The sequence below is a fragment of the Myxocyprinus asiaticus genome, chromosome 38 (genome assembly GCF_019703515.2).
Source record: "Myxocyprinus asiaticus isolate MX2 ecotype Aquarium Trade chromosome 38, UBuf_Myxa_2, whole genome shotgun sequence".
Taxonomy (NCBI): domain Eukaryota; kingdom Metazoa; phylum Chordata; class Actinopteri; order Cypriniformes; family Catostomidae; genus Myxocyprinus; species Myxocyprinus asiaticus.
In genome coordinates, this window is record NC_059381.1 from 7,391,302 (window position 1) to 7,419,243 (window position 27,942).

General features: G+C 36.7%; 1 protein-coding gene across 2 annotated transcripts in view; it reads right to left on the reverse strand.

Annotated features, from left to right (window-relative positions):
- arhgap24 (Rho GTPase activating protein 24) overlaps positions 1-27,942 on the reverse strand; it is a 149,062-nt gene that overhangs the window by 88,768 nt on the left and 32,352 nt on the right. Inside the window, exon 3 of one of the 2 annotated variants that reach the window (XM_051677115.1) lies at positions 2,056-2,143. The exons of the other annotated variant lie outside the window; for it this stretch is intronic. Within the exon in view, the coding sequence (XP_051533075.1) occupies positions 2,056-2,143 (88 nt within the window). The remainder of the gene's footprint in view (positions 1-2,055; positions 2,144-27,942) is intronic. 2 annotated transcript variants of the gene reach the window in all.

Consider the following 27,942-nt stretch of genomic DNA (forward strand, 5'->3'; position numbering starts at 1 on the left):
TTTAAGACAATCAAACACACAAAAGTGCAAGACTGATGTGTTCTCTACGGTTTTTCAGTCCACTGACAGGATAGTTGGAAGCTTGCTATGTTTCCAAAGTGCTGAAAATGTGCTATAAATCTCAGTTTCCACAGGTTTTTGGCACGGAGTGCACACTATCAAGGCTGTCTGCTGGGGATACACAAAACAGGATGGATTTCTATGCACAGGAAAACAGAAAAACAGTTCCTCAGGTACATTATGGGAACTCATTTGTATTAATTTGACATTGATGACAGAGTGAACATGGCATTTATAGTTAATTTTACAAGTGCATCACTTACTAGAAGCAAGAGCTGACAGGGTCGATAGACAATGATGTGTGTCATACTAATCTATTCCGATATAAAAGGCTTTATTCATGGAAATATCACAGTGTCACTGTGTATAAAGGGCTCTCTTACCCTTCTCAAAGTAAAACTACAAGAGCTTAAAATTCGATTTTTCTTTTCTGTGTAAGTAATAACGATAACTTCATGCAACAGAAAGAAAGCAGGTTTGATTTTAAGGGTTGCAGTAGGGTAGAGTGTGAACAAACTCTTATCTTGATCATTGTCAAGATAACTGTTATCACCTAGTCTGCTGTCCTACTCAAAAAGGTAGATTAGACCCTAGTCTTGCGTTCTTGAAGGCCAACCTGAGAGAACTGATTTGTCCAGAGTGATTAATCTCCCACCATAAAAGAGGGACATCTTAGTTTTATCTGAAGCCTTTCCAAACCCACCAGAACCCAGAGAAAGAGAGAACACTCTATAAACTAATTACAGCAGGTGGCGGATCTAGCGACAGCATTCATCACTAATCTCGTTTTATGAAAATCTATTCACCCACAAACTTCGATAAAGAGATTCCGTATTAAAACACATGGGATTGTTTACAAGACAAGATGACAAGTAGATTCAAGTCTGATTAGCAAACTATAATAAATAAATTATATAAATGAACTTTGTTTACAAATGTTCTAGAGAAACCAAACCGACTTCCTCCAAGTTTTTTCTTCGATATTTTGTCAACACACAAGTCTGCATTCCAGACCAGGCAAAATTCAGCTGTGTTTGTCAGCAAGGTACACAGAATCAATAAAGGGAAGTTCACATTGAATGTGTTTTTGCTTTGCTGTCTCTCAATTGTTTTTATGTAAACATACTCTATATAAACATCTTTGACTGTTGCACTGCATTTAGGCTAGATGTTTTTTCAGCATCTCATCAGGACCCTTACTAAAACCCAGAGTACTGGCAAATTTGCGACTTATATTTTCACATGCAAATGTGCTTTGCGGCAAACTTTTCATTATCGCCAAAGGTTTTCTGCAGGTTCACCACTGCCGGTGAAGACCGGCAAACATCTGTCAAACAGCGTTTTGCAAGCTCATTTGAATGTGTAAATAATAATTGTTAATTTTGCGGCAAGTTCGCAGCAAGTTTGCAGCAAGTTTGTCAGAACTCTAGATGTTTTGTAAGGGGAGCGCCATTTTTTAGATGCCATTTCAAGTTTAAAAGAATGTCAACTTTTAAAACGCATCTCAAGAAACCTGTCCCTTACAAAAAATCTAGAGTTCTGGCAAACTAGCTGCAAACTTGCTACAAATTTGCAACTCAATATTTTCATGTGCAAATGAGGTTGTGATTTGCCGCAAATGTTTGCCACAAGTTTGCAGCTCTTCACCGGTAGTGGTGAACCTGTATAACACCTTTGGCAACAGTGGACAATTTGACATAAGTTTGCCGCAAAGCTCATTTGCATGTGAAAATAACCAGTTGTGAATTTGTGGCAAGTTCGTGGCAAATTTGCCATGAACTCTCGATTTTTTTTAGGGGTGTTTTGCTCTGTTCATTGCGCTGCATCTATCATTTTAAAGAACAAGAACACGTTCAGTGTTCTCTGCTCTCATTATCTCTGATGGATGTCTTCGAAGACCTCTCCACTAAAGATGAGGCCACAACGGTCCTGTCATGAAACCAAAAGGAAAGCTTTATTGCAAAAGCAGACATCATAAAAACATGTTCTCCTTACCTGGAATGACTTCAAACAGGAACTTTCCACCTTCGTCCCCATTGCTTGGATGCTCAGTGACTCTGTTGCCAGGAAGAAAAATGGTGCCCTAGAGGAGTCAAAAAGCCAAAAAAGAAAAAGAAAAGCAAAACAAAATGGTGAACACAAACCACCGAGGGAGATTAGAGATACAGGAAGTATAAATCACAGCAACGGAAGAGCTCAGGTGCATGAGACTGTAGAAAATAAAAAAGATGTTTGTTTTTATAAAAATAAAAATCCCTTTCTCAGGGCTATTGAAGATATTCAAATGGGGGGCATAGTACAACAAAGTTTTTGTTTAAACTAGCATAGCAACAAATATTAGTAAGCTAATGAAGATAAACATATGATCAAATAGTTAGCTGTGGATTAGCGGTTAGCATACTTGTTCAAACATGGCAAGGTAAATTTGGCCTGTGTCAGGTTGTAATCCTGTTCTACTCTATCTCAATCAAAAATGGAAAAAGACTTTTAAAAAATCTCCTTGAAAAACCCAAGTTAAAATAAAATCCCTAAAAGGCAAGTCCGTTAGTTTGGCGGCCATCTTGGTAATACCCCCTGGCTACCATTTTCTCTGTAGGCAATAGATGTACATGTATACAGTAATCTCCAAAACTGTTCAGAATTACATTTCAATAACATATGTCAAATTTGTAATGGAATCTTACAGAAAAGATATATAGATTAATATAGTATATACAGTATCTTTGATAAATTAGTGGAAAGAGAACTCAAGGTGGCCTTTTTGTAAGAGTGGTCAGCTAGTTAAAAGCTTTGAGTCTAGAGACTGTGTCTAGACTTTCATAAAAAGGCAAAGGGATGTGAACATGTGCAGAAATTGGCATGCTGGAGACAATCTCATCATATGGGCATGAGTTAAGATTCGGAAGCTGAAAATCAGCAGTGCTGCCAGTTCAGAGGTTGCAGATGGATCCCTGGAGGGGTCTGTATGGCAGAGCTCAGGCCATATTAGACTCGACAAAGCGCTGTTATTATGTAGAATGCGGCTCTTAAGCAGCACTGTGGGATTACAGATCATTGTTTGATACGCTTGATGGATTTGTACTTGAAATACACATAACATCAACATGGCACATGGGCCATATTCCCTATTGGACTAGTAAAGAAGCCTGATTTTTTTTCCCCCTCAACACTATCATCTGTTTGTCTCCATCGCTTCATCTCCCAATATTTTCTCTCTATCTTTCACTCTTTTTCCATTTTCTTTATTGGGGACACATTCTGAACAGCATACTATCATACTACTTGTACTATTTTTGTACTTATAGTATTTTGGCAGTATATATACAATACACCATATGCTAGTATTCAATACCTTTTGTATGATACCATTACCAAATTTGAAAAATACCAATGAACACTGGCGTACCACACAACTGGAGTAGTAAGGTAGTATGAATTGGCTATGTTTGAAATAGCATACTACATTATTATTATATTTTTTTGTGCATACATTACCCAGAAGACTGACTAGCTGCCAAAATGTGCAGTACACAACAGAATCTTCACTCGAATCTTCCTTTTCCACAAATGTAATGAACATAATTTGTAATATCTCCTTCTTAATGCATTATTTATTTGATTTAACTCCTAACAGACACTTTCACCAAAAGAAAAAATACAATATATAACTGGGCACATCTCACTGAACTAAACATGCATTATAATGAGGTCATGTGACAATAATATAGCATACTTCTTTTTGAAACATTTAACACTTCATACTTTATATGCTGTTTCACACAGGTTTGATGCAAGTTAAGCTCAAATCACCAGCATTTGTGGCATAATGTTGATTACTACAAAAAAATAATTTCAACTCGTCCCTCCTTTTGTTGAAAAAAATAAATAAAATTAAAAGCAAAAATCTAGGTTAAAATGAGACACTTACTGTACAAGGAAGTGAATGGGGCAAATTTTTGGAGGGTTTAAAAGGCAGAAATGTGAAGCTTAAAATTTTATAAAAGCACTTACATTAATTATTCTGTTAAAACTTGTGTATTATTTGAGCTGTAAAGTTGTTTAAATCATATTTTTTTACAGTTGTTTTAGAGTTTAAGGGTTCACAGCATTACGGCGTCATGTTAACAAAGTCATAAAATTGGATATAACTTTACACAGAAAAGGTAAGTAAGCATTTGTATCTTACTAAAACCATGTAAACATGCATTATCTTTACATCTTGTGGCTATATTTTTGAAACGGTGGGTATTTTAACATTTACAGATTGGCCCAATTCACTTCCATTGTTAGTGTCTCACTGTAACCCAGATTTTTGCTTTATTTAAAAAAAACAAGTCAAAGGGGCAAGTCAAAATACATTTTTTGCATATCAACATTATGTCTCAAATGCTGTTGATTGAGCTTAACTTGTATTGAATATGCTGTACACATTTTATAAAGTGCAGTAGGTACTATGCAAGTATGTCAAATATAGCCATATAGCGTTTTTTGTTTTGTTTTTTTGTTTGTTTGTTTGGTTTTTTTTTTGTGCTAATTTTGTAGTAATCTCCACATAAACATATTTGTGTTTCTTATCTCATGGCTGGCTACACCTGCTCCTTCATCTGAGTTTATAACCAAAATCGCAAGGGCATGAGAAGGGGTCGGGGAAATTCCCCACCATTTTAACGCCAGGTGTTACTTTATCCTGTTATTTAAATGATAGAATCAAGACACACATGACTGACAATCACACATGGTTGGCTAGCACAATGAACGGCATTAACAAAACATGTGCTGAGCAATGTTTTCACAGATCTTTATATTTGCAATACTGTATGGACCAGCCAACTGGGCCATTTACGGTATGCAGAGGAACAACTGAAGAGGTCTAAACGAGTCACCTTTGAGGCTGTGTATTTCATATCTGCAGTACAGAAGAGCTTAAAATGGCACGTTTTCATTAGGAGAGAGAGAAAAGATAGCTCAGTTACATCCTTGTCAAATATCAGTGCATCTGTTTTGGTATCCAGTGTCTGGCACATGACGTCCCTGGATACAGTGAGAACATTTATTATTAGAATACTTAACATAGTAGCTGATATAGAATTAAAATCTCTGCACTAGAGCTTTGGTTACATGACAGTATCAGAGCTAAATAAAAAATTTTTTTTAAGATAAATAACATACTGTAAGTGGTGCTTGCCTTTGCAAAACTTGCCGCAACAATGTTAGAATGGATGACAAAGCATTGCTATGCAGTGCTAAGGTGGTTCTGGATGGTTGCTAGAGTGTTCTGGGTGGCTAATATGTGGTTGCTTGCAGGCTCAAGTCACAAACACAACTTGAATGTGTTTGTTTTTTTTCATACTATCTATTACTAACTACAGTATATGGCTTCAGTCCCTCCTGTGGTGTAAGTCTATGGGATTTGTTTCACCCAATTTAATTGTCCGCCAGGTGAAACATGTAAATCAGATCACTTAGAAAAGTAAATGCAAGATTTGAGGTATCATTTATGTCCGTAGAACAAATTATCTGGGACAAGTTACGCTCCAAAGCTTAATTAAGGTTTGGGGTTCGTTCAAATCCCTAACCCTAAGTTTAAAGGGGTCATAACATACTCTTTTTTTTTTTTTTTTATCTAATTTTACTATCTTCCTTAAGGTCCACTTAGAATGTTAGTAAAGTTTTCTTTGCACCAAACAGTCATAATTTAGTCATATATAATAATTTTCCACCCTGTCTCTGGCCCTCTGTCTGAAATGCTCGGTTTTAAGCTGCCTGGCCCTTTAAGACTTCAGTGTAAATGCCCACTGTTGTGATTGGCTTACAAAATGCAGCCCTTCCAAGACGAAAAATCAGAAAAAAAATTAACCGACTCCACACAACATTAAAACTATATTTCATGGTTTACACATAACGTACACCAAACACATTTCATCTGAATGTATCAAACTGTTCACTCAAGCACAGCATAAATTAGCAAACAGTCATGACGTATTAAATATTCATGAATTAAATTGGTTACTTGCAGTTTACCCCATCTTTCAATAAAAGTTCCTTTGCAAAGCTTGAGTCATATTGTGACTGTTTAACATCTTCTGAATACACAAACATAATACAATACACGTTGATGTTGGGTGCTTCAACCGGCTTCAACAGGCCAAAGCAGAGAGGCTGGTCTTCACATCCCACATTTTCCCAATTTGTTTACACACACACATCGCTGGAAATGCATCAAATGATCAAAGGTGTTTACAACTAAAAATAGCACAGATGGCTACAAAAATGGTCCAGGACACCTTCCAAACAGCACAACATCAAGACAGCGCAGCTGAATGAAGCCTAATGGGGGATAATTTTTTGAGTTAAAACTTGACGTTGTGTCTTTTAATATCAGCGCAAGATGTATGATAACGGTTCGTCTAGTGCACGTTTATGTAGACAAAAATTTAAATCCAGACAGGCACATGAAGGTGTCCTGTGTAAGTCGACTTCGGATGAATCTCCCATGACAAACCTCTTCTTTCCTCTTCACCAGTGTGACTGGCTAAGCACCAGTGGGCGGTGCGAAGGGATGCAATGATGGAAATGTATTTGGTCCTTGTGACGTCACAAGTTTTCCAAATGAGCCATATTTGCAGCTTGGTTTAAATAAATGCTCTTTTCCTATTAAGGAGGAAGTTTTCAGTTCTGAAACTTACAGTATGTTTTTATGGTACAATGACCTCTTATATCAAAAGATCAAGGGAAATTTTATTCCTCATGAATCCTTTAAACAATATATTGTCCATAAATTGCCCATAAATGCCACAAGCCAGTTGTCTTTTCTTTTTAGACTTCATGGAGTCTTTAAACCATTAAGATAGGTTTGCTACGATATAAGACTGGGTAAACAAGACCTTATAGAAACACTAGATTGTAGGGTTCATGAATGTAAGTGCTGCCTGTCATGGTAATATAATCTTTGTGAAAGGCAAAGTAAGTAAAAAGCAGCCACATATGATGATCATTACACAATGACCACTATCGCCCCAGGTTTTAAAGTCTCTCAGCATGTGGCACAGTGACTTGCCTATGTTAGAACTCCATAAACATTTACAAGACTTGAAAACAGCTTCCTGCTGACTGTTCGGTTTTGATGAAGTTGAACTCAAACTTCTGAAGAGGCGGAAACTCTACCTGCCACCCCCATGGGGAGCATTGGTGGAGCTTGCAAAGAAAGCAACAGTTTTAACCAGCAATGAGGCAGTTCACCAGTTTGAAGTGGGCAGCAGTTCCTGTTTGGAACCAGTTTTAGAACCAGTGGCTTGAGGGTGGGTTGCTAAAGACATACGCCTTTCAATTAAAGACATTTTTGTTGCCTTCAGAGGATTTTCAAGTGAAAAACAAGGAAAGACACATCATCAAATGGCAGGGAACAAAAGTCAGGCCCATTCTAAAGCAGAAGTGAAAGAATTAGTATGTGCTTTGGTGAACAACAACAAAGTTGATGGAATATATATAGTGGACTATGGCCCAGAGCATGCAGGGATTACTCATGCATGCTAACATCCATATCAAGACATACATTTTCAGAACTTCAGTACAGTATTGTGATCTAGGTTTGGCTGAAATGAAATTCTGTTATTCAAACAAGCATTGATCTATAATTTGCAATGTTTCCAACAATGTGACCGATGCCTGTATAACCAAATTGCTTTTGGCCTTTAAGAGTGTCGCAAACATCCTTTATTCTCAAAGCTTGTTAAGTCTAACACACGGTCAAGTGCTCTGCCTTTCAAGTATACTCTTTGAAAGAATGCAAGCCCATACAGGCGCTTTTGGTGCCCTACGACTGCTTTGTGGTACTCTTTTAGCCCAGTCAATGCTAGGCACATATGCAGATGTCGCTCAAATATGTGGACTGTCCACGTTTCTAGATAAACTAGACAGTCCACGCATACTGTACTCAGTGTTAATCTTGTCAATGAAAATACTGACGAAAATGTTTGGTGATGAAGTTTTATTTAATTTTGTTATCAATAATAAAGATGAGATGAAAAATACACATCATGATGATAATTCAGCTATATTGATTAAAACACAGTTGTTGAAAATATGATGAGAAATAAACACCATGGCAAGAAATTACCAATGCACAAACAATGTTTGTAAATGTTTTAACAAGCAATAAAAGTCATCATTTCAAACAGTCATATGGTTTCTATTTCTCTAGCATTGTGCTCTCTTTGCACTGTCAAACAAACAAGTGACAGCCAGTGCTGAAGCATTTTACCAATCTAAATTAGCATTATTAATTCTGATACAAGTAATGGCCAGCATCGTCCAATCACTGCCAACCATGACCAAATAAAATTATACATTATCAATTCTGAATCTAAGTAATGATTACCATTATCCCATGTCTGCCAGACGTCTTGAGAGGTTCAAACATATTCTGCAGCCTTAAAATGAACTTTTGATAAGAAGTTTGGATTGAATGCACTTGGCTTCATAGGAAAGCTATAGGATGCTCACTTGCTCCCATTTTAGTGAATGACTAAACCTCCAGTGTGCTGTCTGTCTGCACTGGTCTCAGAACATTTCGAAATGCACCGTATTTTCATCCTAACTCTATATAAAGCCTCTGAAAGCACTTTTTTTTCCTCAATGTGAAAATGCACAGTAAATAGAGGATTTCTAATGGAAACCTTGTACATTTGTGCTATTGTGCACATTAGTGTTACGCGATAAATCACTCAAATTTAAAAAATGGCATGTAGGATGAAATAAGAGGCTCTAATCAGGTTTGACTCAAAACCCTTTACTGACAGCCCCAGAGTCTCCTGAACTGAGGACAAATGGTTTAAATTAAATTAAATTATGCATTGCGTATAGCGTAGCCAAAATACAATGTCCACGCATGTGTACACGGGGTCGCATGAGGTTAAATGACTTGTCGCTTTAAACGTTGCATCATGGCACGTCGCATCACGCCTGGTTTGGACAAGGTGCTATGGTGACACTTGGACTGTACAAGATAATTTCATTTAGCAGTATAGTCCATCAATTGATGGTTCCCATTGCTTTAGGGCAGCAGTTCATCTCCCAGCAAGGTGTTGCACCTTGCTGCCCTCTAGAGTTCTGGCTGTTTTAATGCGGCTTCATTAGCCTGTGGCTGGGCCGAGACAGTTCAGACTTTGACTCAACCTGACAGAAACTCACAGCAAAGATGGATGAAGACATTACCAAAGGCCTTCAGACGATCTGGACAGGGAAGAAATGGGAATTGTGAGAAAAGTAAATGAGATATCACGTCCATTGCCACAGACTGCTATTCTACGTTTAGCCAGGGCAGAGGTTAGTTTAATATAATCTCTGGAATTTTCCTCCCTGCAAGAGAGAAAAATGAAGAAGTAGAACAAAAAAATGATTTGTTACGTCACTGGTATTTATCTTTAATTAGATTTCAGTCCACATGGTGCCAAAACGAAGTTAGTTTCTCAGAAGTGTGCATACATAGCTGTCGGGCATGTGGGAATCCCCTACAGCAGGGGTGTCAAACTCAGCTCCTGCAGGGCCGCAGTTCAAGCCCTGCTCCAAAATGCCTCCTTGTAATCTTCAAGCACTCCTGAAGACACTGATTAGCTGCTTCAGGTGTGTTTAATTAGGGTTGGAGCTAAACTCTGCTGGAATGTGTCCCTCCAGGAACCGAGTTTGACACCCCTGCCCTACAGAGTCGCCAATGTTCCAGATTGGATCAGAGAAGCTCACTCTGTTTGTTTATCAACCAGTGGAGATTGATTGTGGAAGACCAAACAGAACAGGGGGAGATAAAACAACCAGAGGGTGACCCAATACTTCCATTTGAAGTCCTAACTGGTCCCATTGAATTAATTAATGAAAAGCCATTAGCTGTGGAATGGTCCCTTTAGGTGAACGTTTGAACATTTAACCCTGACTTTGCAGTCCCTTCTCTCAGGGGGTGACCCGAATTATTGGTCATTAGTGGCCCCTGTCTGTCATGAAGCCCTTTTTCACACTTAGAGGTCTCTCATTGCTTTATGCTTTTTCATATTCAAGCTTCGCCTGACTGTCAAACCATCCTTTTGCAGTGCTGAGCAATACAGCGAGTGCGCTTCTATTCAGGTGAAATCAACAGTTTAGCAAATCTTTTCCTCAAAAGAGCAAACTTTCAAAACATTTTTAGAACGTCCAAAGGACGAAACTTGGAAATAAATACAAGTTTGAGTTTTGGGTTGTGGCAAAATGTTTAAAGCAATAGTCACCTTGAAAATTCTGCAAATAATTATTAACCCCAATGTTGCTCCAAACTCATATGACTCTCTATCATCTGTGGAACACAAAAGGTACATTTTTAAAATGTTATGTCACGTGTTTGGTCATGAGACGCAATGAGAACCAATGAGGTTTGATGTTATCGACGTAGCTGCCATATTTGATTCAAGTACATTAATTTTCTTTATTAATTGGATTTGATTTGAGAGGGAATAATGACTAAATTGATAATATAACTTTAGAAGATTAGGTATATAATGCATGAGTCGTAGTGATTACTTTTATTGTGGTATTAGAGTCACTATTCGTTTACAGTATGGAAAGTAAAATCTGTAAAGACTTTATTTTACTTTTTTCTTTCAGGGAAGAAAGAAAGTCAAACAGGTTTGGAGTGACATTAGGGTGAGTAAATAATGACAGAATCTAGTTTAGTGGCTATGTTTGCTTGCAGTGTAACCATAATGTCCAGCACATTGCACTGGCCTATGTGACAGTTAAATGGGGATTTGAGAGGTTTTCAGTTATATTATGTCATAACATACTGTACATACTGTACATGTACATAAAATACATAAATATACAAATATATGATATTTAATATATATATATATATATATATATATATATATATATATATATATATATATATATATATATACATAAAAATCAAGTTCTTGACTTCAGCGGGAAACATGTCTGGCAGGACTTGATTTTATCCATCAGGAATTGATTGGAAAAAGGTGTGTTTCCATAGACAGTATAGGATGAGGTGGGTCACTGGTGTACTTATGAATGACGTAATGCTCAATATGGCAGCTGTAGGAATTGAAGTCCCACCTTACAGTTAAAAGAGCCAGTCAACACTGTCTGTCGGGTTACTCGTGAATGTGCATACTTATTAGTGGACCAGCCTGAAAAATGTCATTCTTTTTTTTTATCCCAGAAACATGTAATCACCACACAAAGCAGTGAGCAGAGCAACACCATGCCATAGGATGGTGCCATCTTGGAAAGAAGTAAGTGTTTACATTACAGTATGTAAGAAATTCTTTATTGGAAGACCTCAAACTGTGAGTTGGAACATAATTTGATAAACAGTCAGAAATGTATGACGGTGCTATGGCACTAAGTGCTTTAAAAAACATTAAAAGACCCTTAAAACCAATCAAAGTAGATAGGAGCTGTACTTATACCTGTCTGAAAGAGTTACGAACATGACCACCGAGTAACCTGATTTGCCTTAAAGGGACTTCAAGGGATGTTACATACCAAAAACGGGGACATGCGTTTTGAGGCTCTGGATTTGATAACGTAACGCATGATCCTTGTTCCTCCAACACTGGTGTTTAAAGATTTGGGCTCATAACCAAATGGCTTTTGGTCCAAACTCTAATAGATTTGTAAACTTACCATTGAGCCCTTGAGCAAAGCACTTAACCCCAGGTAGCTCCAGTGGGACTGGCTGTTGTCAGTTGTTTGAGAAGCCAATTATTGCAGAACTTCTCCACTCACAGGAGAGTAGAAGTCATTTCACAGAAGCAAACTTTTGATTCAGATACCTGCCACTTTACTAACTCCTAAAAATAAATGCTTCCATGGTGTAGACGTGGCTGAACGTACTGTAATTACCTACCCTCACCACAGTTTGTGTTTTTTTATAACTGAAAACAGGTGGGAAATTAGCTATTTTGCCAGAAGTTTTTATCAAAAATGAATTCTGAAATGGATGGCATCCATCTACCCATTTTGATTGGTCAGTTGAGTTTCATGCCAAATGTGTTTCTCTACTTGTTGAAATTTGTGCTGTGCCACTCAGGCTGAGGAGACAAAACCTAATTACTGGCAGTTATACTATAAATGCCCACAACAGCAGACATTTAGGGGATGAAATCAGGTTTGGCATCTGGTGTACCTGGAGATAGGAGAGGTACCCAGGGCCAGACTGCTCCAGTTAAAAGATGTGATGAACCTCAAATTTCCATTACCTACATTCTGACCGATGTATTATTTTCCTTTGCAAGATGCTCTGGAATATCTGGCAACAGAGATATATTGGCAGTACACATTGGGCCTCATTCATGAAACACGAGCTGAACGAATGTTTGTGTAAATCATTCGTAAAGACGTTCTGAAGTAAATTCTCGGATTCATGATTCAAGTTTTTGTATTTTCATCCCGACCATGTGTAAATTGTGCATAAGACATCCGAGCATGTTGTGTTCTTTCAGACAAACTGTCATGACTACGTTTTGATAGAAGTGAAATTAAATAATGAAAAAAAAAAAAGAAAAAAGAAGAAAAGCTTTGTTTTCTTTTTAAACCATATCCTTACTTATTTAGAAACATTTCTTTACAGATTTAATGTATTTTTTTCAAAGTATGATTTTTTCCAAACTGATAAATCCATAAATAAACACATCACGGGCAGGTGCATACACAATACCACAGGGAAAAAAATTGAAAAAGCGTGCACATTGTCGTATAGCGTGCAAATCTGTAATATCTTAGGGGCAGTTTACACGACAACGTTTTCAGCTAAAAACGGAAAACTTTTAATGCGTTTTGGCTGTTCGCTTACACAACAACGGCGTTTTGGGGCCTGAAAATGCAACCTTTTGCAAACTTGCACTTTTCGCAGATCCGTGTGAATGGGGATCATTTTGACAACGTTGTCTTCTGTACGCGAAACCTTTCAAAAACGCAAAGGAAAAACTTTTCCGTTTTTAGTACATCGTTGTCGTGTAAATGTACCCTTACTCTCACGGTCGGTGAGTGCACAGGGTTTTTTGCCCTGTGTTTACATTTCTTCTCGTGTGTGTCAGGTGTTGCTCGGCTCGCGGAATCAGCGTCGCCATGGGAACGCTGAGTGTTTCCATGGTGACACTGATTATTCCACTTTCTGCAAGGAAGCGGCACCTGATTGTGATTTGCTTTCTGCCTATATATGCCCCACTTCGTTTTTTGTTCTTTGCTAGATTGTTGTTGTGTGTTGAGTTACTCACCTTGCTCTCTCTCTGCCCAAGTGGGTCTTGTTTTGCGTTTTCCGAATTGGTTGCCCGTCCCTGCCTGTGCGCCTGGATTGTGCTTACCTTCCTGTCGGTTGCTCTGATATCTCTGATTCTTCTCCTGAGGTAATCTCATTGGTTTTCACCATACATTGAATCTGCTCTCCACACTTCTCACACAAGCCTACGAACACACTCTCCATCGCCCTGCTGCAGTTGGTGCCGGGGTTCCCCTTGACTCTTAGCCGGCTCTGCTGAGTTTACTAAAAGTCTTGTTTTGCCTCCGCATTTGGATCTCTGGTCTCATTGCTTAAACTTACAGCATTTCGGTCAAAGATCTTCTTTAGGCATTTTAATTTCTCTGAAGATTCTTCCAGTTGCAAGTAGCCTATATCACTGTTACCATCATGATTTACCCGAGAAGTTTCACAAATGATGACGGCGACGTACCACAAACTGAACCAGAGAAGGTTAATGGCGGTGGACATCCTCCTCCTGGTGTGTACAGTACTTAACTTTTTTTATGTTAATCCATTTTTTTGATTCAGAAAAGAGCATCATATGACAGCAAAAACATGCAACGGTAGTAAGTCCTCACTTTCTATGAGAAGCCATTGTGCTTGCTAAATGAACATTTTATGATACGAATGCACTTTCATTACCATTCTGCATAGATGTTAACAGCATTTACTAGCAAGTCTGGTGCCTTCCTTATATGGCGTTTTCATGGGCGTGGATTATGAAAATTGTGAATGAACATGCACACGCCCCCTCTTTACGAATGTTTGCAATGCACTAGCATACACATGTTTTACTAACAAATCTGGGGAGTATGAAACATTTCTGAATCCGGCGGAAAGTTTTCGGAATGGTTTGTTTTACGGGCACATTACTCAGAATTTACTCCTATTTACGAAAGTTTCATGAATGAGGCTTATTGTCTGCGTGTAGTGTGTGCATTTACGCTATAGTTTGTTGACAAATTTGTCCCCAGAAGAGAGCTAAATCTGACAAAACTTGCCTTTGGGGAAATTTGGGGCTGTCTTCAAAATGTAAAATAAAAAATAAATAAATATTAATTCCATTTATTTAAAAACAACAAAGGTCCTCATTTAGATAAGTTAAGTAAACCTGTGTGTATCTGTTATCCTGTTTGCATTAAAATGTCAAGTGCCTGTATTGTAATATATTTTCTCATGTTCTTAAATCAATCAGCCTTGTATGGGTGAAAATTAATGGTGTATTCTGAGTTTGGAAGACAAGCATATTATGCATCTGTCATGATCCTGTTTTGTCTGCCCTTCGGTCTCTGTCTGTTTGTGTGTGTTTGTCATATGTATGTGTAATCGACTGTATCTGTGTTTCTGTTAGCCGTGTGCGTCCCTGTCCCCGCCTCCTCGTTATCCTTGTCACTCTCCCTTGTTTAGGCCTTGTTATGTTAATGCCTTCACCCGTTCCTCATGTGCCTTGCCTATATATTATGCCCTCTTATATATGTCAGATCATTTTGTGAGTTTTGTTACTAGTCAGTCTGTTCCTGTCTGGTCTTAGTTATTATACTTTTTCTAGTTTATGTTTTGTTTTCTCTCCTCCATGAGTTTTGTGTTACCTGTTCTGTTCTCAGTTGTTTTGATAAAATTATGATTTGCAGTGTAAATGCAAATTGATTGAGACAATTAGATTGTAATGCAGAGTAGGTTTTAATCACATCAGTGTTGTGACTAAGTGCTTTCTAATGCCAATTAGCAGGCTTTGCTTACTTTGCTTAATTCTGGAGACCAGATGCTATTTGCTTCTTATATTGGTGTTTGACCAATGACAAAAAAAATTAATAAAAAAAAAATGCTAAAGGAATAAGAACCTGAAGTAGAAAGATAAGCTCTCTCCGAGAGTTTCAAAGGCTCATAAAGCCTGTTAATACCACACCTCAAAGATTTTGAAAGCTGGAAAAGTAAACTGGACGGCAAAGCTGACAGACTCGGTCACTGTTTACTTTAAATGTATGGAAAAGAGATGCAATGACAGTGAATGATGACTGAGGCTCACATTCTAACAACTCATCTTTTTTATTCCACAGAAGAAAGTCAGTCATATAGGTTTAGAATGACATGAGGGTGAATAAATAATTTTTTTAACTTTTAAATCATAATGAAGTCACACGGTGCACCCACAGCAGAACTTGATTAATTCAAATGATCATTTAAATGTAATACGGGCTTGTCTGTGCATTTTTGCAAGGCTGAAATATCACTTTTTAATAAACGATTGCGTTTACTATCGTTTTACAATCAAAGCAGATGAGACTCATCAAAAATGATTATTTTTTTTACAGTGATTATACACCATGCTGTAAAGTTATAGTACCACACATTTTGTTCATTGGCGGATGGATGAAGAATAAAATAATTAATGTGGGCAAGATCAGAGGAGATAAAGCAGATTACAGAATTAAGACATAAAAGTTATAGCTGTGGCCTAATGACACCTCTAGTCTGCTTGGAATACTAATTCTTGTAATATCTTATGCTTGGCAGATATAGAAAGAGAGGATTTTCAGATCAGATTTAGAGGATATTCAGATCATATTCAGTGCAATAGAGAGATTGCAAAGTCCTGGTCTGACACTGTATTCAAGGACAGTGAACAAGATCAAGCATGAAAGTTTCAGTGTAAAAGTGCTGATCAGCTTCATCGTATTTATAGTTTAAGTTTGTAATTTCTGCACCACTATAGGATCACCAAATGGAATTGCAAAAACAGGTTTCTTGAACTACTCCCCCATTTGCCATTAGTCTGACAAAAAGATAGTCCCGCCCCAAACCCACACTATTGTTTGAGATCATGTTGCTGTCTCGGGCTGGTAGGGATGCTCAAACAAACAGACCAATGTTTTGATAGAGGCACAGAACCACAGGTGGCTACAACCTACAAATGGCTTACTTATAGTTGTCTTATTGACATCATAAAAATTACATATTTTTCACCTTGCTATGTAAGTCAGAGCTGTTATTCTGAGCTCTGATTTTTCTCTAATTTAATAGCTTGATATAATTGTGTATAAAATAACATTTCAGATGTCTTTACACCCTTCTTTAATACCTGTGATTAGTTTTTGCTGACAGATATTATTATTTTAAAATATTCCATGCGAACAGATTATTTTCTCCAGGCATCATTTTCTCCATTGTATTTAATCCTACTTGGTAACCAATACCCCAGACTTAATTTGCCAAGCACTGAAAGATGCCCCACTCACCAGATGACCTCTGATGTCTCTCAGTACAGTGAAACAAGAAGTACAAGAGCAAACAGTGATCAGCAGGTCATTCAGGACACATCAGCCAATAAACTCATGAAGACTGATGCTGCTGTGTTTACAGTATAAACAAGGATTTAATTGCATACAAGTTTGTGTTGATAATATGTAAGGGTTGATTTTGGGGCTGTATGATACAGTTTTGTCCTGTAGAACAGATTGTTTTCCATTGTAAATTTTCAGTAAAAAATAAATCTAATTTATTGAGGTAATAATTTTGAATAATCCCTGTAAAGTAAATTAAATAATTGAAGAGGAGAATTGAATTGTGGTACTATAAAACAAAATTCTTTTAAAATGCCTGAAGCAGGCCTTTCATATTCTTTCCAAAACAAAAACAAGAACAAAACAAAATGAAGCAAACAAAACTTAATAGACAAAACAAAAGCTTTGCTTTTATAAAACTTTCTGAATTCTGTGAAAATTAAGTAAATATTTAATATATTTTTTTTAAATTGCCAGATTGTTTTGATAAAACAAAATAAATGCATTATTTATAATAAATTATTCATAATAAATTTTATATTTTTCTGAATCCCCACTAATTTTAAGGCTTTCGTTTTACATGATTTTTTTTTTTTCTGAAAACAGTGATGTTCAAAGGAAAACTAAATTAAATAAAAAACAGACTTCACTTTTGTCAGATTGATTCCCTAATAATACATTATTGATAATGAATTATACCTTTATTTTCTTTTTCTGAATTCCAACTAATTTTGTGTCTTGTGTTTTGTTACTGTAAAATCTAATCACTTGACCTTATCTTTTTTTAAGGCAATAGATTTTGCATGCTCTTTTTTTTTAAGTAAAAACTTATTTGGCTCAAGTAAACTCAACATAATTTAAGTAATGTCAACTAGTTAAAGTAAACAACTCATCAGTGATTAAAGTATCACTGTTATTATTTAAGTATTGAAATTGAGTTATAGCACGTCTTATATAGTATAAGGGAAATTATGACTGGAATCCCAAGTTGGCCATACGGCATATTGGATTGTCATCAGTACTTCTTAGTGCACATAAATCTGCACTTTTGTAAAGTACAATTAAGTAAAGAAGAATGGCTTCACACTAATAACACTAATCACCCTAATGGTGACTTTACACAAATTAAAACTATCAACCAGCTACAACAAAATAATAACAATAGTCATAAAAATTAAAAATATAAAAATGTACTTTTCTAAATACTGTTAATTCTCTTGTTTTGATCAAACATACTGTACATAAGCATCTGCCAAATGTATAAATAATTTATTCAAGCGCAAGGGCTTATGGGTATTCCACACAGCTGCAATTTTGTACATGATAATTTTGAATTAGTAGTATTCGATGCCAAAGTTTAAAGAACGTATATTTTTGAGTTATGATTCCGAAATGTGACATTTCAAGCACTGTTTATTTAGGACCACTTAAATGTTTTTATTAACAACAACTTTAGGGTTTAGAGAGTAATGGTAACTTAATTAAAACTAGTAAGTAAAGCAAAAAATTAAGCTTAAGATGAGTAAACCTTTTTGTTTTTTACAATTTAAGATAACTATTAGTATTTACAGTGTATGTGATATTTCAGAGAAACACTGATATTCAAAGATTAGCCTTTAACAAAGGGTTAACTTATCCTAATGTGTCTCCAGAACATGTCTGATTATTCTACTTATAGATGACTTACAATAATTCTGCAAGCCATACAGCTAGACAAGCCCTCATTATTTAAACTGTATGTATCTGTATGTGTGCAGAAAATGAACAAATGTCCTCCGCATGTTCCCCTGCCCTCTACAGTCACTCTCTGCATGCCAGTAACTGACCTTTGACCCTTCCAGCAGCCCCTCTGTACATTCCGAACATGACAAATGCACACAATCCCAGACTGTAGCACATAACCCAGCATGCCTGTCTACATGCTGTTGACGCAAGTTCACAAAGACTCTCAATATTTTGATTTAAATTAATGAAACCTCTATGGGGCCAAGAAGTCTTATTCTCCAAGAAAATTATCTTGTCAGTGCGTGCGTGTGTGTGTGTGTGTGTGTGTGTGTGTGTGTGTGTGTGTGTAAAGTCACAAGGCCTGGGTCACTCCCTGGGTAACATTTTGTGCAGATGCTCATACTTTGGAATGAGAGACAGCAATTAAGCTAATGAGGCAGGTAACTAATGGAGCCATCGCTTTGAATGAAGGTGCTAATTAATAGCCACTTTAATGATGCCGTTTCATCACCTCTTGTGGCGATGCGTACTATTGCACTCTGGGAAGTCTTAATTACACTTCACTTCCCTTCTAAATCACAAACTGATGAATTCAGATATTTATTATGGCAATATTCTCGGCCCTGCTTGTGTGATATAAGATGATAACTTGGACAACATGAAGTGTTTGTTTCTGATTGCAATCCATCATCTGTCTGTTTACAGTATCTTTCTTTGCTTGCTGGATGGCAGTTTGGGGAGATTATGGCTGTGTACAAATAATACAAACAGCAGTTCTATGTGCCCTATTTAGAGATAAGCTAAACCCAATCCATCAATCCATCCTTAAATCCATCCATCCTTAAATCCATCCATCCTTACATCCATCCACCCACCTACCCAACCCATCCATCCATCATTCCATCCATCCAACCCATCTGTCCATCCATCGATCCACCCAACCCATCAGTCCACCCACCATCCATCCATCCATCCATCCATACTTAATGAATTAAATATGTACATTAAGCACTATAATACAGCTAAGAAATGTTGTTAAAATAATATATGAGAACAACTTGTTATAATATATTATAACTGTGGTTACAGTTATTCATTAAAATAATATGATGCATTACATCATGCATAAGAATGCATTATGAATACGTTTATGCATTAAGAATACAGGCTTCATAGAAAGCATTGGCAAAGAGAGCTTTAAAAAAAATAAAACAGGATTAAAACATTGTGGTCTATAATGTTGAAATAGTGTAGTCATCAGACTTCTGCTTTAGACTATATATAAACCATGTCATATTTAGACTCTTGGTAGCTTTCACAAGAACCATCTTCACTTCACATTTTACATTTTATTGGCAAGAAACTAAGGAAAATTGTTCTTGTCTGCTTGTCTTCCAGACACTGGTGTCTTCGAAGCCTCAAATCATTTGACTATGTCAAAATTTCTAAAGACTGCTTTTGACAACTTTTGATCTTCTCAAAAGTAATTTGTGCCAGTTAGTTAAAGGTGTTTATATAAGATTTTTTTTAAAAGACTAACAGGTTTGCCTTCTAAAATCTCACTCACTCTTTCTTCAGCAAATATGTAAGCTTCGAGCAAATCTTTCTAAGATAGCTAGAAAACCTGAGATTATACAGATTGAAAATTTCCTTTAAAATCTGTCTGCCATCCTATGGTGCACCTCACTTGACATGCAGTAGAAGAAAGAGTACCAAAAATGTATTTCAGCATATTTAAATTTACAGTATTTCTACAAATCTAAACACAAAACACATGACTGAAAAACTACAAATATGCATCACAAACATTCATAACCAATTTGAATACAATTTAAACGCATACAAAATTCTCATAAGTATCACGGCATGTGATGTCACAGACATAATGGGCAAACTCCATTCAGAAGTAAGCATCCATATGTGTGAAAGTTTCAGCTCTGGTCCCTGTCCGTCTGTCTATCCAGCCTACACACCAAAGGTTAGGCCTTCAGAAAAAAAAGACTTTGATGGCAAGTAGACAGAAAAACCCCTGGCCCACAATGCAACTGTTGTTCTGCTTGCTGATATATGAATGAGGTCCCTTATGCACTCAAACATATGGAATATTCTGGATACTACCAGGGAAGACAATACAAAGACTTCTCAATGAAGAGAAGAACAACACTTGACTAGATTAAAAGAGGAAAACATCACACAGAGCACATTTTAAGGGCTTGTGTCCACCTTTAATATTTGAACATTATGTTCTATAATCTTTCCTTATGTTTTGAACAGACAGATAGACGGATGGGCAGACAGATGTTAGACAATCAGACAGACATACAGTTAGAGGCACGCATCTGAACGCTATGTCAGTGAGAAAGAGAAGCCGGTAGATACTGTTTCGGATGCCGGTGGAACAGTGAGCAACACACACACTTTGGTTCCGGCTGTAGAGCCCCCGCAGCAGTGCGTTTGGGTGTCGTCTTGGCAGCATACTCACTCAGCAAAGCGACACCACTCAGTGATGGACCCACTGAGAATCATGTTGAAAGAGCCCTGATTATAGGAGATTCTATTGTAAGGAACGTGGAAATAGAGACTCCAGCCACTATTGTTAAATGCATTTCGGGGGCTCGGCCGTCTGACATCAGATCAAATTTACAAGTGCTGGCTAATGCTAAACGTAGATTTTCTAAAATTGTTATTCATATCAGCACTAATGATGTCCAGTTTCGCCAGTAGACTGCCACAATTGGAAGAGTTTTTGGGGTAGACCTGACCAGCTAAAGAGACTCCATCCCTCCAGGGAAGGTGCCACTCTCCTCTCTATTAATTTGGCTCATAGTCTTAATAGTGATAGTATTTGACTAACTGGGGCCCAGGTCAGGAAGCAGACAAGCTGGCTAATCTGAACCTCTGCTAGCTGCCTTGTGACATCACACAGGTCACATAAACTGTATCACCTAGATATCTGTTCCCTGAACTACACTTTCAATTTATTTACATTTATGCATTTGGCAGACACTTTTATTCAAAGCAACATACAGTGCACTTATTACAGGGACAATCCCCCTAGAGCAACCTGGATTTAAGTGCCTTGCTCAAGGACACAATGGTGGTGGCTATGGGGATTGAACTGGCAACCATCTGATTACTAGTTACGTGCTTTAGCCCGCTACACCACCACCAATTCCAACTATCAAACACAAACCGCTCACTAAATAATTTAGAAATAATTTGATTAACAGGACCAACTCATTGACATAATCATACGCTAGATTTTATTCTGTCATATGGAGCTGATGTTGATACTATAGAAATTCTGCCGCAGAGCGATGACATCTCAGATCATTACCTTGTCTCTTGTATGCTGCGATCAGCTAATGTCACACAATCTACATCACGCTATTGTTAAGGCAGAACTATTCTTTTGACCACTAAAGACAGCTTCACTAATAATCTTCCAGATTTATCTCATATACTCTGTGAGCCAAAAAGTCTATAAGAATTTGAAGTAATAACAGAAAATATAAATACAGTCTTCTCTAGCATTTTTGATAGTGTCGCCCCACTTCGATTAAAGAAAATTAAAGAAAAAAACCCCGAACCATGGTACAATGATCACACTCATGCTCTCAAGAGAGTAACTCAGAAAATGGAGCACAAGTGGAAGACTACAAAATTAGAGGTATTTTGTGGTGCATGGAAGGATAGGGTCTGTAGCTACAGACAGGCACTAAAAGCTGCCAGGTCAGCATATTTTAGCAAACATATTTTAGAAAATAACCACAACAATCCTAGGTGTTTATTCAGTACTGTGGCTAAATTGGTAAGGAATAAACCTCGACTGAACCAGATTTTGCCGCACAATAGTAATGACTTCATGAATTTCTTTACTGATAAAATTGAAAACATCAGAAATAAAACTGGAATTATGCAATCGTCTGTCACAGTACCTCAGAAAACGGTGTCTCATAATTTTCCTCTTGAGCAATATCAATCCTTCGCTGTCATAGATCATGAAGAGCTAACAAAACTTATAGAAACATCAAAAGCCACAATATGTATGTTAGATCCAATACCAACTAAGCTCTTAAAAGAGATATTCCCTGTAATCTCAGAAACTCTTAATTTTATTAACTCCTCGCTTGGTTTAGGTCCTACCACTTTGTCTGTGTAAACGAGGAACTGTCAAATCAAACAAAAGTAAAGTATGGAGTGCCACAGGGATCTGTTTTATGGCCTCTGCTTTTATCCTTATATATGCTTAACCTGGGAGATATTATCAGGAATCGTGGAATAAGTTTACACTGTTATGCCGACGATACCCAATTTTATATTTCTTCAAAACCTGACGAAATTTCACAATTCTCCAAATTAGCAAAGTGTATCAATGAAATCAAAAATTGGATAGCCAGAAATTTCCTTATACTCAATTCCAACAAAACAGAGGTACTAATTGTTGGACCAAAAACCTCTAAAAATAAGCCACTAAAATATAATTTGACTCTCGATGGATGTACTGTTACATCTACAGTGAAGAACTTCTGTGTTATATTTGATACCAATCTGTTCTTTGAAAATCAAATATCCAATGATTGTAGAGCAGCATTCTTCCACCTCAGAAATATTGCTAAGTTACAAAACATGCTCTCTGTTGCTGATGCTGAAAAACGAATTCATGCATTCATGACCTCAAGACTAGATTATTGTAGTGCATTACTGGGAGGATGCTGAGCAAGTTCAATAAATAAACCTGCCTCCCTAAAAGTCGGGTCTGGGCGGCTTGGATACACGCCTCCGCCCGGGGTGACCCTGCCCGACCGTGGAGGTGGCCCCCATATTTATATTTACATGAATTCATTTGGCAGACGCTTTTATCCAAAGCAACTTACAAAAGGGGAATAATACATCATAAGTGATTCATCTTAAGGAGACAGTGGTATGAAAAGTGCTGCATTACAAAGTTTCAGTAGCATCAGAATAGTAGTATCCAAGATAGATTAGAGTGGAACAAGAAATATATCTACGTATGTATATATATATATATGTATATGTATATGTATATGTATATGTATGTATATATATATATATATATATATATATGTATACATGTGTGTGTGTGTGTGTATTATGAGTGAACGGTTAAGTGCTCATGGAAAAGATATGTTTATAGCCATTTTTTGAAGACAGAGAGTGAGTCTGCTTCACGGATGAAGGTCATTCCAACAACGTGGTAAAGTGAAACCGTAAGTCCGGGAAAGTGTTTTGGTGCCTCTTTGTGTTGGTACAACAAGGCACCGCTCATTAGCCGACCATAGGCTTCTGGTGGGAATGTAGCTCTGCAGAAATTATTTTAGGTATGCTGGAGCAGACCCAGTGACTGTTCTGTATGCCAGCATCAGAGCCTTGAATTTGATACGTGCATCAACTGGCAGCCAGTTAAGGGAGACAAGGAGTGGTGTAACTTGCACTCTCTTTGGTTCGTTAAAGATCAGACGTGCTGCTGCATTCAATTGATTTTCTGTAAAGCTGCTTTGAAACGATGTGTGTTGTGAAAAGCACTATACAAATAAAAATGACTTGACTTGGCAGGCAGGATAGATAGATAGATAGATACATCTGTCTATCATGTTTACATAGAAAAAAAAAACAATAAAAACAACAGCGTGGATGGATTCTATGTGTGAACAGCCCCTAATACGGTAAAAAAAAAAAGAAGAGTATATCACCTTGATATCACCTCATGCTTTTTTCCTTAAGGGGACAAAGCTGAAATGGGAGCAGTCCCATTAAAGCTAATTGATCTATCCCATTGGGAAGTTGCTGTACAATGTTTCCAACTGGAAATGCGAAGCGATGGCTGCCTGGTTACGGGTATCTGTTTTCTAGGGAGCGAACAATTGTCTGTTTCTCATTAGTAGAATACATTAGAGTGCAGAATACATACTGTAGCAGACAGTCTCTCTTTCTCTCTCTCTCGCTCGCTCTCTCTCTCTGTTTCTAATTCAGTAAAGCCAGTCAAAACATGATTTGAATATTCTCTCTAGTGTGGAGTCCGTGGTTTTCCCTGTTGCTTTTGTGCACAGCTTGGCAAGCTGTTGCCATAGAGACCTGTGGGATCAGCACATATGCATGGAACAATTTTGACTAGTTATCCTCATATGGAATAGTTTTTGGCAATGATAGACAATATGCAAAGGAAAAAACAAAAGCTGCACTTTTATGGTTTCACGTCTGGTTATTGTGTCAACAACGGCATGTCATAACATTCATTGACTCATGTCTGCCTTTCCACTTGGTCTACAATCACTCAGCAGTGCCTCTGGAAAAAGTAAATAAAAAGTTTGAGTTTACTCTCGCTTGTGATGTTACTAGGTCATCGGAGGTCTTGTGAATGGGTTTTGCGTGCAGTTTCTAAGGTTGTTTGTGTTTGATTTAGATTGTGGTTGGATTAGCTTTATTACACGTTTTGTCATGGCAATGCATGTCTGACCTCACTTGTCCTATAATTGCATTTTTGCTCACATGTACACGAGCAAAGATGTTAAAATTCACACACAATGCAAGCTTTAAAAGTGCAGGTCTAGACACAGTGAGGGATTACTTTAAAGAAAACTAACCATAAAACAACTTGTTTGAGAGAAAGCTTAAACTTAACTCACGAGGTTGTGAAACAAATAATAGTTATCCATCACATACTGTACACAAGTTGTACAATTTCCATCATGGTCTATTTTTATCAGTCATGCTTTAATTTATCTGATAAGTAGAATAAAAAATATCTTGATATAGCCATTAGCCAGTAATAACATTCTGAATAACAGAAGAAAAAAATTTTAGACCTCAAAATTTAGATCATTTTTGAGTCGTAGCAGAGACTATTTAGCACAGATGGGCCACTTCTATTAAAATGAATGGGAGAAATTGGAAAGCCCAACGGTCAACGGATGTAGAAAGGAAGTCCCGCCTTACAGGTAAAAGAGCCAATCACCTTTTAGATACAGATATCGCCTGTAAATCAGTTTGAGAAGGTGCATGCACATTAGCTACAAGCTGGGAAAATGGCATTTTTGTTTAGCGTAATCTGAGGTAAAGAATCTCAATTTATGATTCCAGTGTTGTCAGATTTTACTGCTAATTTTAAATATGATGTTTTATCATAATTTTGACCAACTATTTTTGAGATTTCAGTCTTTCCCCATTCAAGTAGATAGGAGCTGCTCTTGTATGCCGCATGTTTACATAGAAAAATAGCTGCCCGAGAAAGTTCCAAAGATGGCCACCAGTGGACTGACTTGCTAGAAAGACTTTTTGTCTTGTAGTCAATAGCCAAATTTCACAATCAAGTTTTCACTTGAAAACTCAGTTTTCCATTTCCAAACATCATCATTTTCCAAAGTATGCCATGCTAGAGAGCGTTTTCGAAAATCTCAAGTTTATCCAAGTTAGCAAGAACAAAAAAATAAATTAAAAACATTAAGGGCTGCTGATAAGAGTGAGTCTCTTGAAACATTTGAGTACTATTTATTCTATGTATTAATTCAGATTCCGATGCGTTACTTTTTAAAAATGAAGCAAAATGCAGTCGGGCACATGCAGAGAGAGAGGCAGAGAGTGAAGCCTCAACTCATAGTAAAAATTAAATGTAATCAGTCAAACTGACTAACAACATTTAGAATTATGCATCAATGTTGAATTGTTTTTTTTTTTGTTTTTTTAGCTAACCGCTGACAAGCCTTGTTAAGGTACTTTTTTTTAAATGGCTGGTTATATACAATAAAATGTCATACAAATAGATTACTGACCATCAAAAACTCAGTAAATTAATCAATACCATCAATAAATTAATGCACTTCGAAATCTTAACTTCCACTAAACACAAATGAACCAAACTTTGCACATACAGTAGATCTTTCAACTACTTTATGTTATGAAAGATTGTGGAGAGGGATTTTTTTATAATGTTCTTACTTATTGAATGAAATGGAGTTTTGTGTTCCTTGCCACAGTCGCCTTCAGCTTGCTCACTGGGGTTCTAAATACAATTATTACTGTATTTGTTTATTTAATTATTTATTTTTATACACAATTTATAATCATATTTAATCAAACTATAATATGATGACTCCAAGACTTTACATATATAACAGTTTCATTTTCTGTTAATGCATGATTTTCTGTAAAGCTTATTGCACAATGTCTATGTAAACACAGGCAAATAAAAAAAAAAAAAAATTGGTATTCAAAGTATTGTTAAATTTATGAAACAATGAAATGTTAAATAAGCAATCAGTTCAGTAAAACCTTTGTTCCCAGAGTTATGTTAAAATAAAATTTATATTTTAAGTCTTGCATTATCAGAAATATAGATTTTTGGTTTTAGGATGCATGCAAAATAAGCACATAATTAATTGTCAAATTTGCACATTTACAGTGTTCTGGGGACAGTTGTACTACTAAGGGAAATCTAACCTACTACTAAACTAAGAAAATCTGAACAAATATTTATAAAAAAAAAAAAAAAAAATGCCAGTGGATTTTAGAACAGCCTCGTGGCATCTCTGACAACCTCAAATAAAGTATGGGCCATTTTGATTTTCTGAAAAAAAGAAAAGAAGAAAAAAAAAACATCAAAGTCTCTCTTTTTCTTTTAAAGGCATATTCAGTGTCCTTTGATAGCTTTGTCAATGAACTCGCTGAACGCAGGAGTCATCAACCCTTGAAATTCAATATTTAACTGCTGAAGAAACCTGTGACAAGTTCTAACAGCGCATGAAACATGAAAATTAAACCTCAACATGAAACTTCAAAGACAAAATGGAGATGAACCTTAAAACATGGATGTGCAGGTATGAATCTTTAATATTCCTGAGTAGGCTGAAATGTCAAAGGAATATTTCACCCAAAAATAAAAATTATGTCATTATTTACTCAACCTCATGTCGTTCCAAACCCTTCTACTTGTATTTTTTCAGTGGAACACTAAAGTTTTTGGAGAAACATTAGGCAGCTCTTGTCATACAACAGTTCATACTGAACTGAGAAAGCACTGTAAAAGCCATATGATTAAACAAAATTAAATTAAAAGTAATTAATTACTGATAATCATGCCCTCACACTAAAATCATGTCTAGCCCATGATGGACTCCAGAACTAAAACAAAAAATGGTGCACAAGGCTTCATACAACCTTGAATATATTTAACTTTTGTTTTCCACTAGAAAAATATCATACTGATTTGTAATGACATGAGGGTGAGCAAATAATGACAAAACTTTCGATTTTGGGTTAACTATTCCTTTTAAGGTGCACTCAGTAACTTTTGTCTTTGTGTCATCTTGGAGTTACACTGACAACTAGGGGCATGGATGCAGCATCATTTAAAATCAATAGTTTTCAGTTTTAGATGCCATTTTAGAAATTTAGTATTCACAGTCAGCCATGATTACATTAATCAGTGAGTGAAAGTGTCAAATAACAGGACGGTTACTGAGATTAAGCGAGTAGTATTTGGCTGGTCATCTGATTCTAACATGGCAGCCCCCATGTGTGGACCCTCTCCATGTAGAATAAAACAGCTTTTATAAGGTTACTGATATAACT